The sequence below is a fragment of the Rhinatrema bivittatum genome, chromosome 10 (genome assembly GCF_901001135.1).
Source record: "Rhinatrema bivittatum chromosome 10, aRhiBiv1.1, whole genome shotgun sequence".
In the NCBI taxonomy this organism is placed as follows: domain Eukaryota; kingdom Metazoa; phylum Chordata; class Amphibia; order Gymnophiona; family Rhinatrematidae; genus Rhinatrema; species Rhinatrema bivittatum.
In genome coordinates, this window is record NC_042624.1 from 47379479 (window position 1) to 47396460 (window position 16982).

Consider the following 16982-nt stretch of genomic DNA (forward strand, 5'->3'; position numbering starts at 1 on the left):
TCCCCCTCCCCCCTTCACCCTGACTTCCTCAGACAACCCAGGATCTCCAGTCATGGGCACCGCTGCATCGGCCACAAATACCCCAAAACCCCAGAACAATTAGAGGGAAGTGACCTTGGAGATTGAAGGAGACATGAATAAGGCAGAATGTGGATAAAGGAATTCAATATTAAGATTAAGAAAAAAGAAAGTATGAGGGAGGATCAGAGACATTTGTCCCAATATCTACAAGATCATCTGCCTTTAACCCCTCTGCTTTTTTTCCCTACTACTGCTAAAGCAGAACTTGGGAAAAGACAGAAAGAAACCAAGAGTCATGATAAGAGGAAGAAAGGAAAAAATACAGGAGAGTCAGGCTTGGCAAATTCCCAAGGAAGGAGATGAAAAAATTCAAGATTCTCCTAGGCTCCCAAATGGAGTACCACTGATGGAGTGGAGTTTACCACCCTCCTCAGAGGACTCCTCCCCAAGATGGGAGGAGCAGGTTCCCAGGGATATTAATTTAAAAAATCGCCTGACACTCCCAGATCCTGAACCCCAAATGATAGAAAAAGAACCCCTGATGTTGTATCTTTCCCCTCTCCTCCTTCCACCACCAGCTGCAGGGCAAGCTGTTATTTCAATGGCCGGGGAAGAGGGAGGGATGCCATCAGCGTCCCTACCTAGCAAAGGCAGGGATCCAGGCTCTACTCTAGGGATTAGCCTTGGAGTAGTAGGCCGTGAGGGGGTAGAGGGAGAGGGGAAAGGGTTCTGATTGAGTCAAAAGAGGACATATGGTATGCTGGGACCAGGCACGCAGTGCCTAGTCTGGAAGGGGTAACCACCATCCTCTCCCAGAGGTGTTCATTAACCTTCAGCCACTGTCACAGGAGGTACCAACTGAGACATTAGGCCAGCCAGACCCAGGGGGAGGGGTATCTAAAGGAATGGACATTTAATTAGGGAGAACTGAGAGTCCAGAATCCTTTCGGTTGTTATGCAGAGCATCCGAAGGAGCGTCTCTTAACCTCTTTTCAGTCAGGGGAGCAAGGGAAGTGAATAGTATGGATCCTCTTATCCCACTTGAAGGTCTCTTCCTGTGAGCAAGGATGGGCAGACAAAGTAAGGTGGATGCAGCTCTCAAATGATGTCCCAAGGTAGAGCTGCTCCACCATTCTGCTAGAGAACTCCTGGATCATCTTAAAGAAAGCAAACCTATGGTCAAGCAGCTGGTATCCTTTCCCAGGATGTCAGTAGAGCTGCAGACAGTCTCCTGATAGAGGATGATTCTTAACTATCAGCACTCAACACCAACAGCTGCAGGGAAAGTCTCCACAGGAGGTGGGTATTCTCCTTACTTTGGAGGGGGTAGGAGTACTTCATAAGCTGAACCTTTATTCACCTTTAAACAACTCTGATCACCCAACAGGGTAATCAACAACTTTGCCAATTGGCAATTTTTTCTCTTTGTTAAATTACTATCGCCTCTTCACTGGTCCAAGTTGTATTTTGTCCCTGTTTCATTGTAACTGCTACTTTTCTTTCAGCACCTGTTAATGTTCTTATTATATTCCTTTTGTCACAACTTCTTAATTGTAAACCGGCATGATGCGATTCCCATCGCGAATGCCGGTATAGAAAAACTCAAAATAAAAAAAATAAAAATAATAAGCTTCCTACAGGGGACCCACTCCACTCCAGAGAGTGAAGTCAGCTGGCTCCTGGAGGTGCACAGTAGGATATTTTTTAGCCACTCTGGATATGCCGGGGAAATGGCCACCCTGTTAGCTGAATCCCTTCAGGCCAATGTGCTGGGAGTCCGATTTGTTGTGCCAGGTTGGATGCTACACTTGCGGGTATGGATCGAAGGCTGCATGATCAATTTAATCAATGTGTACACCCCGATCGATGGATCAGCAAGGTTAGAATTCTTTCATTGTTTGTCATTTCTAATGCACATCTTGGATGCGGCAGAGGAGATAGTGCTTGGAGGTGACTTTAGCTGCGCCCTCGAAAGCCATGACCATAGTTGCCATGCACCTCACATCGCCTCAGTCAAATTCTTGGGGGAGACGGTCAATTGCTTCTCCCTGGCTGATGTCTGGTGACTACATCACCTGGCTGATTCCACCTCCTTCACTTTCATCCGGATGGAGGGGGTACAAATCAGTCATTCTTGTCTTGACTGGCTCTACGTCACGAACTTCTTTAAGTCACAAACCCTCTTGAGTGCATTCAAGGTGGCAGCCTTCTCGGATCAATATGCAGTGACCGTGAAGGTGAGACTCAACTCGGCTGAGCCTCAAGCCACCCACTGGCATTTCAACAACTCCTTGCTGGAGGATGAGGGCCTCGTAGTGGCAATCCAGGAGTTCTGGGTGGAATGGTACACCTTTGAGTTTGACTTTACTTAATGATGCCATTGGTGGGACGTGGGGAAAATCCACCTCAAATGGATCTGTCAAGAATAAGCCATTGGCATTAACGGAGTGAAGCCAAGAGGTGGAGCACCTTAAGGGAAGGTGGTGTATCAAAGCCAAGATTATTTTTTATTTAGATTTTTTAATTTTCCACTTTACACACTTTTTTAAGCACTTCAAAGAGGATTACATTCAGGTACTGTAGGTATTTCCCTATCCCCAAAGGGCTTACAATCGAAGTTTGTACCTGAGGCATGATGAGTACAGGTAAGGTAGTGTGCCCTCCATCACCTTGAGATGCAGAGAGGCCAGGGAGCTTTCATGAGATTGTGAATCATTTCTAAAAGAGATGGATTGTGGTTCGCATGTCTTCTATGGCTAGAGAAGAGGAGGGGAGCTCAGAAGCAAATAACGTCTTTGTTGCCTGCCAATGGGGCCCCCTTCACGGATCCAGAAAGGATCAAGGCAGTGGTCAGAGACTCTTACTCGACCCCCTTTCTTGTAGCTAATAGTAATCTTGAAGCCCTTCCCAGATGTCACGAAGGATCTGAGATCCAGAAGCATAACCCTGGGTGTGGTCATCCCCAAAAAAATATTACGTAGGAAAAGGTACAGGGTTTCTGTGAGCAAGAGGGAATGGAGGTAGAGGTGTTTCAGTTTGTGGACACTTCGCAGAAGAAGGTGCAAGAGATACTGAAACCTCTCACACAAAACAATAATTATATGCTTGCCATGGTTTGTGATCCATGACTGAAAGGGAGCCTCACCCTCTGGTCTCAACATCTCGCTTTCATGAAGGAGATATTGACAGCTAGAGGGTATGAACAGGAGTTCCAGAGGCAGAGGCACAATGTGGATGTAGTGCAGGAAAGAGTGACCATGCTAGAGAGCAGTGTGACCATGAGCAGCACTTCTCCAACCTCAATATACCACAGCCATGTTGCCCCACCGAACCATCTCTCCTGATAGAGGCCTTAGCTAAAGCAACAGAGACCCTTGACCCACCCCAGAACAAATATTTGTGATAAGCTATCTCACAGAGCCTATCGAGAACATGGACACATGATGCACTGGCATAGTGGGCACACCAGTCGGCAGTCTGCTCAGCCCCATCTTCTCTGCCCACCAACCATCATGCCCGGTGAACATATCTTCTTAATGACAGGGAACATACTAAGCCCTTATTGCTCAAGGCTGGTTCCAGAGTTGATGGATAAGCCGGTCTTTTTGAAAATCAATCTGTGTTTGTTAGAGATGTGAATCGTGTGATCGATCGTCTTAACGATCAATTTCGGCTGGGAGGGGGAGGGAATCGGATCGTCGCAGTTTGGGTTTTTAAAATATCGTGTAAATCGTGTAAATCGAAAACCGGCACACTAAAACATCCCTAAAACCCACCCCGACCCTTTAAAATAAATCCCCCCACCCTCCCGAACCCCCCCAAAATGCCTTAAATTACCTGGGGTCCAGTGGGGGGGGGAGGGCAGGAAAACCGGCACACTAAAACAACCCTAAAACCCACCCCAACCCTTTAAAATAAATCCCCCACCCTCCCGAACCCCCCCAAAATGCCTTAAATTACCTGGGGTCCAGAGGAAGGGTCCCGGTGTGATATTTTACTCTCGGACCTCGGACCTCCGTGCGTTATAGAAACAAAATGGCGCCGGTGCTACCTTTGACCTGTCATATGACAGGTCAAAGGTAGCGCTGGCGCCATTTTGTTTTTTTGTCCCCTGACGTCAGGAGCGTAGGAGATCGCTCCTGGACCCCCGCTGGACCCCCAGGGACTTTTGGCCAGCTTGGGGGGGCCTCCTGACCCCCACAAGACTTGCCAAAAGTCCAGCAGGGGTCCGGAACGACCTCCTGCAGTCGAATCGTTTTTCCGTACGGAAAAATGATTTGCGGTAGGAGATCGCTCCCGGACCACCGCTGGACCCCCAGGGACTTTTGGCCAGCTTGGGGGGGCCTCCTGACCCCCACAAGATGCGTGTTGCCGTACGGCCGGCGCTATTTTGCGCAAAATGGCGCCGGCCATTCGGCAACATGATTTGACTGCAGGAGGTCGTTCCGGACCCCCGCTGGACTTTTGGCAAGTCTTGTGGGGGTCAGGAGGCCCCCCCAAGCTGGCCAAAAGTCCCTGGGGGTCCAGCGGGGGTCCGGGAGCGATCTCCTACCGTGAATCGTTTTTCCGTACGGAAAAACGATTCGACTGCAGGAGGTCATTCCGGACCCCTGCTGGACTTTTGGCAAGTCTTGTGGGGGTCAGGAGGCCCCCCCAAGCTGGCCAAATGTCCCTGGGGGTCCAGCGGGGGTCCGGGAGCGATCTCCTACGCTCCTGACATCGGGGGACAAAAAAACAAAATGGCGCCGGCCTGTCATATGACAGGTCAAAGGTAGCGCCGGTGCCATTTTGTTTCTACAACGCACGGAGGTCCGAGGTCCGAGAGTAAAAGATCACACCGGGACTCTTCCTCTGGACTCCAGGTAATTTAAGGCATTTTGAGGGGGTTCGGGAGGGTGGGGGATTTATTTTAAAGGGTTGGGGTGGGTTTTAGGGTTGTTTTAGTGTGCCGGTTTTCCCGCTCTCCCCCTTCCCCCGATTACGATTTTTTTGACGATAAATCGGGGGAATTGTTATTGTATTGCGGCTCTAACGATTTTTGATGATTTAAAATATATCGGATGATATTTTAAATCGTCAAAAAACGATTCACATCCCTAGTGTTTGTTGGGTTTTCTGAAATTTCTATGCGATTGAAAAGATGACTGAAAATACCTTGAAGTTCTTGCTGCTGCACTGCCTATCTGCCCAGATAAACCACCTCATGGGTCTTATTTCTACTTTGTTTACCTGCCATGGCCTCGCTTCACCACCACCTTAAGGGTCTTGCTACTGATATAGCATCTTAGGGAGCTTGCTACTGCTCTTCTTATTTATTATTTATTTTAAAAATGTCTTACCTCCGCCCTCCAAAGTGATGAGCATGGTCCAAATTTATATACATAAAATAATCCATTAAGTTGACAAGATCATATAAAGCCTATCCTTTACAACTTTTCTGGCTTCCTACTGAAGCTAGGATAAAATTCAAGACCTCTGTTTCCCTACAAATGTTTCCCAACAACAAACAGGCCACAGAGTATCTTTTGCTTCTCCTTACTTCCTCAAAAAAGGCAATGGGACCCCTAATTTAAATATTTCATGGTGCCCTCAGGAGGGGTGCCTGGGGGTGTGTTAGGAAAGCGGGCACCATTTTGCCCCATTGTAGATCCTTGGGCTCTTCATGCCATTTTTGTGCCATGTTTTGTGCCATGTTGACATAGTCTTGCTATGTTGGCATGCCTTCACCCTTCTGATAATATTTACCCACCAGTTTCATTAGAAAGAATTAGAAAATCACAATTTAGAAGCCCAAAATATCCTGCATGGCTTCCCCCTTTGACTAAAATGATAAACAAATGAATGAATTAAACAAATAAATGAAAAGGTTTTATTTGAAATGACCTAACAAATGGACTGTGACCTATGAAATGAATGAATGAATGAAAACAATGTTTTTTATTGTGCACATACCTACCACTGAACTTTTTGGATATATATCTACAGGAAATCAAAATGCTAATGCTATCCAATTAAATTTGGATCCACCTGGAATTTTATTCTCAAAGGATGTATTTCAAATAAAGGTTTTTCTTGCTCATCTGAATTATACAGACTGAATATCTTCTTATCAAGACACCAATATCAATTTTTATGAGCCTAGGGGTCAACATTCAGGGCCGTTCAGCTCGATAAGTTCCAACTTATCCAATTAAGGAGCTTATTTTAAATATTTGGCCACCGTCACTGGCCACCACTTAGCCTGGGAGGGGAATGAGCATAACGGGGAGGAGCTAAGTTAGCTGGTTAAGTTTTCTGGATAGCTCCAATATTCAGAGTTAGCTGGATAACTTATCCAGCTATTTCTGGTTGCCCTATAGACCTCTCCTAAAGTTAGTTGGATTAATTTAGGATACCTGGATATATTCAATGGCGCAGCTACTCTGCTGAATATATAGGCTAAGTTAGTCAGGTAAGTTTATCCATCTAAATTACTGAGTCACATAGTGGCTGAATATGGTCTTCTTTATTTCTATTTCACTGAAACTAGACTGCTACATATTCAATATCTTCATATATCCATCAGAACTCCACTCCAAATTAATAGAAAAAGCTTCTGCTCTTCTAGGTTCTGAAATCTTTGCTTCTGCTATCTAATAAAGTTTTCGAGCTACAGTACATATAGTTATGACCTGTAGAGTCCACCACTATAGTAAATTGCCCATTTATGTTTCCCACTAAAAGAATCTGAAATATATTTCACCTGAAATTTAAAGAAATCTGATTAAACAAAATTCATTTGAGGGAATGTTAAATGAGCACAATCTATCTATGATATATATAAGCTGAGCTGATACATTTTTAATTTGAAGAAGCAGCTATCCTTAGGGCCTGATTTACTAATGGGCATCTTCTATTTTGAGATTATGGGGAAAATGCTTAGTACATAAAGCCTTGATAAATGGTAAAAAATAGGGATAAAGATGTCTTAATAGAATATTAATTATATTTCACTTACCCTCTCACCAGGTAGACCAGAAGGACCATCATTGCCTGCAGTGCCCTGAAAAAAAGCAGTGTATTAAGTGACCATAATCAAATGAAATCAGAATATTTATTTTTCAGGAGCATTTTGTAATACATTGAAAATAAATGTACTATTATTGATAATTACCTTAGGACCCGGCTTTCCAGTAGGACCTCTTGCTCCTCTAGAGCCACGTGGACCCTGAAAGGTTGACAAAGAAATGTCTCACGTGGATGCCAGGACACTGACTTTGAAATGGCAATGCTAATAATGTCAACTAGAAGATTACGTACCGTTGGTCCTCGTTGTCCCCTTGGTCCTGATTTACCAGCCCCACCCTGTTAAAGATATTTCAAATACATTTTAAGTATATTGAATACAACAATAGAACAATGATTTTAGTTTTATGGAAACATTGTGCAGAGCCTTAAGGAACAAAATGTTCCTTTTGTTTTTAAATGTCTGTTTTTTTGTGCTTTTATTGTACCAAAAATTGCAATCAAGGGGGTGCTACTGGCCATAAATAGCCCCATCTGAATTTTCAGTTTACTGCTCAGCTACACAAGATTGAATTATGATTGTAACATACTTTCTGGTATAAAACCCACACACTTGATTTATAAGAAGCTAGTACTTATGTACTATTCATTCAGATGTAGAAGTAATTGAATTAGAATATGGTGGGATATGAAGGAACAAAGGCTTAGACATTGCCAAAACTGATCTTATTTCAGAAGCAATATTCAGTTTTTGTTTTAAAGTTTCAGAAAACATTCCTGCTAAACAGAAGTGTTGAGTAGGCAATTCCGATCTTTGAGTGCTAGAAACCCAGTCAATTTTTGCAAGATGCCTGAGATCAATAGGTATTAAACAAATCTGCATAAGAGAGGATTAAATAGGATTATAAAATAATAGAGTACAATCAAGAATTGTGACTTTTCAGCCCACAGCCTGTGACCATCAGTTTAACTTGTTCAGTGTACTTAATGTCTTATGAGGCACAAACCAATCACATAGACTGCAACTACAAGTGCTCCTGCTTTACTGAAATTTCAAGTGACTGAATTGCAAATGCAAACACAGTTATAAAGGTACAATTCATCTCACCAGTAAGGGCAAATCAGTTTTTATTTCCATTTCTATTGCATTAGTACACTCCAGTTGTATGACACAATAAACACTGGTACATTCCAAGAATATCTGAAAAAAGTATTTGAACGAATCTAGACTCTTCTTAAAAGTCTGCATATTAGTGGGATAATTATCTCTAAATCACCTAGGTGTAAGTTATGCAGGTACTTTTGTACCCACATAATGTAATTACCTGGGTAGTTTTTCTTTGAAACTTAGTGACAAGTTACATGGGTTTAAAAGTACCTACATATTGTTCACCTCCTATATCTGTGGGTAGACTAGATCCCTGAAAAATATGCACAAATATTTGAAAATGTAATATACATGCTTTATTTGTTGGCATGTGTATTCCCTGCCACTAACCTAACCACGATTCACAAAACACCTATTTTTTCAGCTAAATATATCTGCCTCATTAGATCTAGCTGCTCTATGCGATGCAATCCCCCGCCCCGGGGGATCTAGCTGGCTAACTCCTCTGATACCTCTGAAAACTGCCCTTGGTGGTCATTTTCAAAAACCCATTTAGGTGCAATGTCTGCAGCTCATATTGTACTCATGGACCTGAGTCCTTTTGAAAATTTTCTTACACTTAAAAGGATTCTGCTGATAAAAGCACCTGCATACTTTGTACCTCCATTTTCTGTGGGTAGAGGAAAGAGGGAATAAATCTGTGCACAAATTATATTCTCCACCTGTACTTTGCTCCCCCAATCTAAATGTGCCCCCAGCAAAGCTCCCTTTGTATGTGACTATAAGGGCATACTTGCTAGTGTAAAACCCACACACTTTGTAATGTGACTAAAAGTATGTGCTTTGTGGACATATTTTTTACATTTTCTGAGATCAGTTTTTACATAGGCCAGTTTACCTGGCAAATCCCTATTTACCCTGGTAGGCCATTTTTTCAAAACCAGTTATGGTGGTAAAAAGTGATTTTTTTGTGCATATATTGGCTGTCTATGCATGCATTGTGAAACAGCAAATGCATTTTATCTGCACTTGGGGAGGAGAGGACATTCCCAGGGCCATGCTTTTGATGGGATTGGAAAATAGTAAACGTAGCTTGTATTTTCAAGTTGATGCATCCTATATTCTGCAGAAAATATTCTCGCAGAAAAAGCAGATGCAAAAGTCTGCAGGTACTTTGTAGTTGTGGCAAGTTTCAAAGTGAAAGCACACACACACTTACTCTTCATCACTTGCTACAAACTGCAGGGGGTAAAAAATGCTCACAAACTTTATTCCAAAGCAGTCTGAAATTTGATTCCTTTCTTTGTTTAAATTATAGATGTAAATAATATGTTGCTTAATATTTGTAAATACCTTCTTTGAAAATATTTATCTAGAAAGCTGAGAATGGTACGTTATTGTTCAGGAAATTTTCATATGATCAGAAGTTAGTGATGAAAAATTCATGGTATGAAATGTACAACTTATATTTGAACTGACCTCTGTGAGTGTGGGGGTAATTTTCAAAGCTACAGGATAAATGTGCATAAAATCAGTCTTTTTGCTCATAAATGGCTGTACTAAAAGAGCCTGCAGCTTTGTGTGTGTGAACATACTCCCATAACCATGTTACCCTGTGTACTTTTATGTATATTGTAGAAAAATGTTCTGAGAGGCAGAGTTGGGAGTGGAGTTGGAAACTACGCATATCCTTTTGGAATTTTAAAAGTATGCACAAATTCCCCCTCATAAGTTACACTATCAGAAGAGCAGATAAAACTATTTACAAGGAAATTTATTCACATACATGGGCAATTAGTTGAGAATTTTCAAAGCAAATGTATGCACAGAAATTTGTTTTGAAAATACTCGAAGAAGTCTTGCGTTTATGATGCACGCAAACTTTACCACTATGTGGGCTGTTTGAAAATGACCCCCCCCCCCCGTGTTCAAAGTGACACATCTATGTTTCAGATTTCTTACTGCCATGTAAACGTGAATGTCAGAATAAAGATAAATATTACTTCTGTCTGTCTTCATGCTCTTAGAAAGGTCAACATTTATGATTTCCAAACTATCCTTTGCTATGTTCATCTGCTCTCTCCAACAATAGCAGAATGAGCCATAGGCCAATGAAAACAGAAAATGATGCAGTGACCTTCTTTGCAACCTGCATTATATAGTTATCATCTTTGGAAACTGCATAACTGCTAACTGGGGAATACCATGCTAGCCTGTCAAGATGCAAAATGAAGGAAAATCATCAAAGCTGTTTGGTTGAATATTGCTTCTTTATTAGGCTAATTAATGTTTTGTTTGCAAGTTTCTACAAGTACATGGGTCACCTACCAGGTAACTACATATAGGATATTGCCTAAAGAAGGAACTTTAATGATCCAAAAAACTTCACATGCATCATTCGTTATTCATTATCTTTAACCAAATACTTAGCTGGTGGTGGGAGAGGGATATAATTAGCAAAACGTTTCATACCCGTGCTCCTTTTTCTCCATTAGAGCCTGCGAATCCAGGGAAACCAGTGGAACCCTGGAAATAAACACAATATAATTTATAGAAATAACTGGAAGACACTCATAACAGTGGCCTTAACAGCTGTAACTTATTGATGTGAATGTATATGCATTGAATAAGGTGTGTGCACATCACTGGTTTATGAAATACTCCTCTAACCTATCAGGCAGTTCTTATTAAAGTAAAAATATAGCTTACCAAAAGGCTTCCAATTCTGAATGCATTAAAAATATTAATACATTTATAAACACTTTAGATTCATATTCAGGGTCTCAACATTAAGTTCAATATCAAAAGCATTTATTGGCATAGTACATTTCTAATCAGGAAACCCCATTTCCTATCACTCTCTTGCTATGGTAGAAATCATTAGCTATTAGCTTTCCCAATTATGTTGACACACAAGTTCATAATATTAATACATTACTAATCACAATGTGAGTCCATTTAGTAACCTTTTACAAACTGAGAAGGTAGCAAATGAGCTTCTCTGACATAAGAGAATTGATCAGTTGAATGGATGCTGTTATTTCTGGTGCACACTTAATTACTTCCAAGGGATCCCTCTGGATCACTAGCTACTGTATAGTAGTGGTGTGCATACATTTTTTTTTGTTGCTATTTCATTTTCGGGCCCGGGGTGGGCCATTTCATTCCACTCCCCGGATCAGAAAACTTTTTCCGTCCCAATTTTGTGTAAATAAAAAACAAAACTAACCCCTGCCCCAACCCTTCAAATTTAATTAAATACAACCCCCCCCCCCCACCCTCCCGACCCCTCAACACTTGCCAAAAGTCCCTGGTGTTCCAGCAGGGGTCCCAGGAGGAATCTCCTGCTGTCAGTAATCAAAATGGCACCGGCATCCCTTTGCCCTTACCATGTGAGAGGGGCTATCGGTGCCATTGGCTGGCCCCTGTCACATGGTAGGAGCAATGGACAGCCTGCGCCATTTTGATTACTGGCAGCTGATGGTCCAAGCGAGGGAAATCACTCCCGGGACCCCCGCTGGACCACCAGGGACTTTCAGCAAGTCTTGGGGGGGGGGGGGGCAAGAGGGTGGGGAGGTTTTATTTCATTAAATTTGAAGCGTTGGGGCGAGTTTGGGGGGTTTTGTTTAGTAGATGTGCCCTTCCTCCTCCCCCAAAAAATGATAGGAAAATCACAAGAAAATTTGTGGGTTTTCCTTTTGGTTTTTTTTTCCTTCTGAAATGCAATGAAATAGGAAATATCGTCTTTATTTCCAATTTCATTGAAAACGAATGCACACCACTACTGTATAGTATTCCAAGAAAATCAGATCCTTTACATCTTGCTAACAGTGACAATCTGAAGCAGAATCAAAAGGGAAAAAAAAGTGTTAAAATACAAATATATAGGAGATGTAATCAAGTTAGGGGCCCGTTTTACTTTAAAATACCCTTCTAGGGCTTCCATACTTTATAAAAGTAATAATTATATATTTCAAGAGCCTAAACAGTTAAAAGAGTTTTTGGTTGCTCATACCCCGCAGGTATCTGCAGCAGTTTTGGAGTAGAATGAGAATGGGTTCCTTGCAGTGCTCAGTTAATTAGTCATAATAGGAAAATTCTGTATTAATTTCTTGTGCAAATGCTTTAGTTGCCATCTCCTTATTATCCTATAATTATGATGTCTAAAATGCATTAAGATGTAATTTGAATTACCAGGAGTCTTTATGTTATTTTATTTAGATTTCTTTGTATTAGACATCAATTTTTTCTGTAAAGAGTTTATATCTTGGAAAAAATTTTCAAAATTGAAAATAAAGAATTAAAAAAAAAAACAAAAAAACAAAGATATCAAGAATAACCACTAGGAAAATACATCAATATGGTTTAAATGAAGACCATCATACCTGAAGATAAATCACCAAAATGCACTTAGCTATTCTTTAATCATCAGTCTTCATAATTCTAAGTATCATTTGATTGTTTTATTTTTTTTTTTTTAAATTGCACTTAAAATAGCAACTTGTAACACTTATCTTCAACACACTGATCTTATACCCAAACTGGCCGGTGTTTCGATATCTGGAAAATGCCATTGCTCTGACCCTCTGAAGCAGATACCGAAATACCAGCCAGTGTTGGCATTTTGGCGATTTAGCTTTGGGTATGATGGCATCCATTTAAACCATTTTGATGCATTTTCTTAGTGATTATTTTTTATATATTTGTTTTATTTCAAGCAGACAATCCCAATACTGCTCATAGCAAAAGCAACAGTAATACAAAGGAAACAGCCCTGCTTTTAAATCAGAAATAAGGCCATGTTCTGTGCTAAGGAATGAAAGCAATACGGCCCAACGCTTACACATAAAAGCAAAACTTCACAGAAAGAAATTACTGGCTTATGTCATATGATCAGAATTATTTAATAGGAAGAAATGGATGTCATTGTAGAGGGTGACTTTAGAATCCCACACTAATGAATGTTAGCATTATGGACATTTAACTGCCTATAAAAAGACAAATAGTTCACACCATAGATTCTTTCCATTGCGTTCAGTGATTACAGATTTTTCCTTTGCATATGGTTTCTCTAGGGGCACAAGGAGAAAATGTTGATAAATGAATGTACTCTTAGTAGAGCTGGGCAAAGCAATGTCATAAATCTGAGTCTCTTTAAACTGAAACAGCAATGAATTTTCAGAACAAATATTTACATAAGGTATGTTCAAGTAAAACCAGCTCTAAAACTACCATGTGAGGATTTCAGATACATTTTTTATGAGAATTCTCCCAGGATTTCAGTTGAAATATTGCAACAAACAGTCTTGCTGCATTTACGTTGCACTGGACCTGCAATCATTCTATCTCCTCCTGTGACCATTAAAGACTTCTAAGAAGTTGGATGACAGGACAACTTAGCTGGATAACAGATGTTCCCTCTCTGGACCTGAAGTGGAAGGGAAGTTTCCTATAATTCAGAATGTCTCTGTGCTTCTCTCTGACCATCTCCACAGCCCCAGGACAGGAAGCTCAAACACAGGTGCTAAGCTTACTGTTTTGTGGCCCTTGAGAAATGTGCATTCAAAATCCAAGACAGTATTTTCATGAGACAATATCTAGTTCCTCCTTCCCCTAAAATTGGGGGAAAGGAAAATAAAATTGATAGCAGAACATTGTAATGTCTGCCTGTCCTTAAATTGTCTGTTGTAGCTGAATGAATGGAACAGTTGCTATTATATGTATATTTCCAAACTGTTATAGATTTACTCTTCTGAAGATGTGTACTATGGATAATGAATATTCTTAAATCAAGGTTAAATCATCAACATGCTTGGTGTATTTTTTACTAAGTAGCTGCCAAGGTCAGCAAGGTTTGAACCCATGGCTACAGCACTTTTAGGCTGTGAACCTGCTGCAGAGCTACAGAGGCTGTTAAATTACAAGTGAGTCCTAGCATTTTCACCCTCTACACTATGGAGAGTTAGCCACACCTCTTCAGCAGTCTGACTGGACTGGCACTGGGCGTGTCCCAAATTGAGACCAACATATAAGGCAATCTCAAAAGGCACATAGTTTCTGGTCTAACAGTCTTCTTGAAATCTGCCATAGGGAAGTGCTGCTTTTCTGCTCTCTGATTCCTGACTGTGCATCTGCCTTGCTATTCAATTCTGCTGTTTCTGCTCCACAACTCTCTCTTGACCAGTATCCAGCCCCTGCGCTCTACCATCACACCTTGGGTATAGCCTTTCCAGGTACATATGTTCCATCTGAGGTGGCCCTTGATAGCAAAGTCCTGATAGCACTGACATTAAGACAGTAGACTACACCTAACATAGAAACATAAAATATCATGGCAGATAAGGACCACAAAATCCATTTAATCTTCTCAGTTTTATTCTTGGTGCAGTGTCATAGACCCCAATGGATCTCAGGTTTTCCCTTCACTTTTTTTAGAATTAAGATCCCCTGTGCTTAGCCCATGCTTTATTAAATTCCTTTTCTGTTTATTATGGTATCATAATGTCTAATAGACAAAAAATGAAGTACTAAAAATATGGCAGTAGCCTTCCTAAGGTTCACAAAGGCAGGAAATTCAATGGAAGAAGTTTGCTCAATTAGTGGATTCATTTCTGCACCAAAAAAAGGTCACAATAATCTTCATTCCTCTATTCTTGATGACCAACAAGTGAAGCATTCTAACCGGTTGAAAAGCAAGTGGCAAAGAAAGAGTGAATAAATGTTTCTATAATCTCCAGACTTGATCCTCATCAGGACCAGAAGTAAAGTTATGCTGATAACAAGCTGACGTGCACCATGGTCAGCTTTTTAAAAATATGGACTTTTATGCATAATTCTTGACCCTGCCCCAGAATACCTATGCCCCATCCCTTTTTCATCCACTTCTTCTTGACAAATACATACTTTGTGGCTTTTTAAATTGTGGATTGCATACTTGAGGCTCACGTACATGCAGATGTGGCCGTTTTTGCTTGAGCAACAATTTTAAAATCGACTCGATAGTGAGGAGAAGGGGACCTTCCCTTAATGCTCACCTTACTTGGACCATGGAGCATGACCATAATATTGTAACTACCGAGGATTGGGAGATCTGGTCCATGAGCTATTGCTCCAGCCATGACTCCTGATACAGGCTGAGTTGCCCCAGTGGGGGTGACTTCATAGTTGAAGTTGAGATCATGGCTCACTGACTCAAGGATCATGATAGTTCCCAAAGTTTCATGGGAAATATCTATCAGTGCTTCTAATACCTGTTTTGGTGCCTCTGCCCAGACACCTGTCCTCCCTCACCTTCCTCTAGCTCCGCAGCCCTAGGACTCTGGCTCCAACCCCTCCCTGCTCTTTTGTGGTACACAACTGGCTCTAGTGGCTGCAAGGATGCTCTACCTCATCCTCATTGGCTTGTGGTCCTCTACAGGTCCATAGCATAAGCTGGCAGATGGGCTATTTGACTGGGGCACTCCTACCCTTAACCATCTTGTGCTGCCAGGGTTGGGTCTACTAATGGTCTGGCCATGTATTCTGCAGGAGTACAATGAGTCACAGCCAAGGAGCTCATCTAATGAGGCATGCCAAATAAGTGCAATATGCATCTAACTACCAAAGAGGTCAATGCAGAGCAAGAAATACTGGCTAATTCCCAATTACCTTTCAAAATAGTGTAAACAATTTTTTTTGTGGTTAACTGTATAATATGAATGGTACCAGGAAAATATTTTTAGTGGATTTGGAGCCCCAAAAGGAAAGTTGCAATCAAAACTCTTTTTTTCATTTGTTTTGTTAGGCCAATAGGAGAAAACGTGACCTACAGTGGACACTTATAAAGAGATAGGAATAGAGTTCACGTATGTCTGTCATTGGCTACCACCAGATGCACAGAAAAAGGAGCTTTTTATTATATAGATAGACAGACAGATATAAAAATCAATAAGCCATAAATCAACCCTTTAATTTGAGTAGTGGCCCTAAGTGTGGCAGATATAAGAGAGTGAGGGCTGGGCCCACACCCCTCTGCCAAGGTCAGAGCACCTTGTGGCACCCAATAGCAGGGCTCACTGAATCAGAGCCTAGGATGATACACTGAGCTGGTCTCGGAGGTGCACCAGTGGCCCCCGCTCATGATTTTAGTGCATCCCTCTAGATATAATTGCACAATCAAAACATCATAGGAACATGATTATATGCCATGGGGATTGTAGTGTCAGTCAGTGCCATTATGAGCTGGCAAAATTACAGAGCTTCCCTGTTCCCTAAGGATGAAGATAAGGTCATGAGGTAAGTCCCAGTTGGTCTCAGGCTGGGAAACACAGATGCCCCACACTCTGGCACAGTGGTTGCCCTCACATTTTTGAAGAGCTCATTTCTTTTCTGCTATCAAAGAAACATGAGAGTTCTTTTATCTGAGGAATGTCAAAAGGGAGCTCTTTCAAACAGGAAAACAACAAAAGAATAATTAGAAGAAAGCAACCTTAGATAGTTAAGAAAGCTACAATAGAATGTGTTTTGCAGAAAAAACTATCAGATGAATTCTTTCTAGCTTTTTGGTTGGGGTTTTGATTTTTTTTTAATCAGATTTCATTCATAATGAAACAAAGGAAAAAAGGAACATAGTGAACTGAATTTCAAAAAAAACAAAATGCAAACTATTGGGAACATCAAATTGTCTCTTGCTAGCCTAGTTGTGCTCAATAGGATTGAGCCTGACAATTAAATGGAAAGAGAAGCTTGAAAAATCACTGGGAGTCCAGGGTCTAGAAAGCAGAGATGAGAAATGTCTTTAAGCAAACAGTTTTAAGAGATGGATTGGGAGTCTGGTTCCCTAATTTTAATTTTTAAGCTGGGTGGAGTA

At 41.2% G+C, this 16982-nt stretch overlaps 1 protein-coding gene across 1 annotated transcript in view; it reads right to left on the reverse strand.

Moving 5' to 3' along the window:
* Positions 1–16982, reverse strand: part of COL11A1 (collagen type XI alpha 1 chain) — a 623839-nt gene that overhangs the window by 188621 nt on the left and 418236 nt on the right. Inside the window, 4 exon segments of the mRNA XM_029618381.1 lie at positions 7019–7063; positions 7175–7228; positions 7321–7365; positions 10607–10660. Of these exon segments, the coding sequence (XP_029474241.1) occupies positions 7019–7063; positions 7175–7228; positions 7321–7365; positions 10607–10660 (198 nt within the window).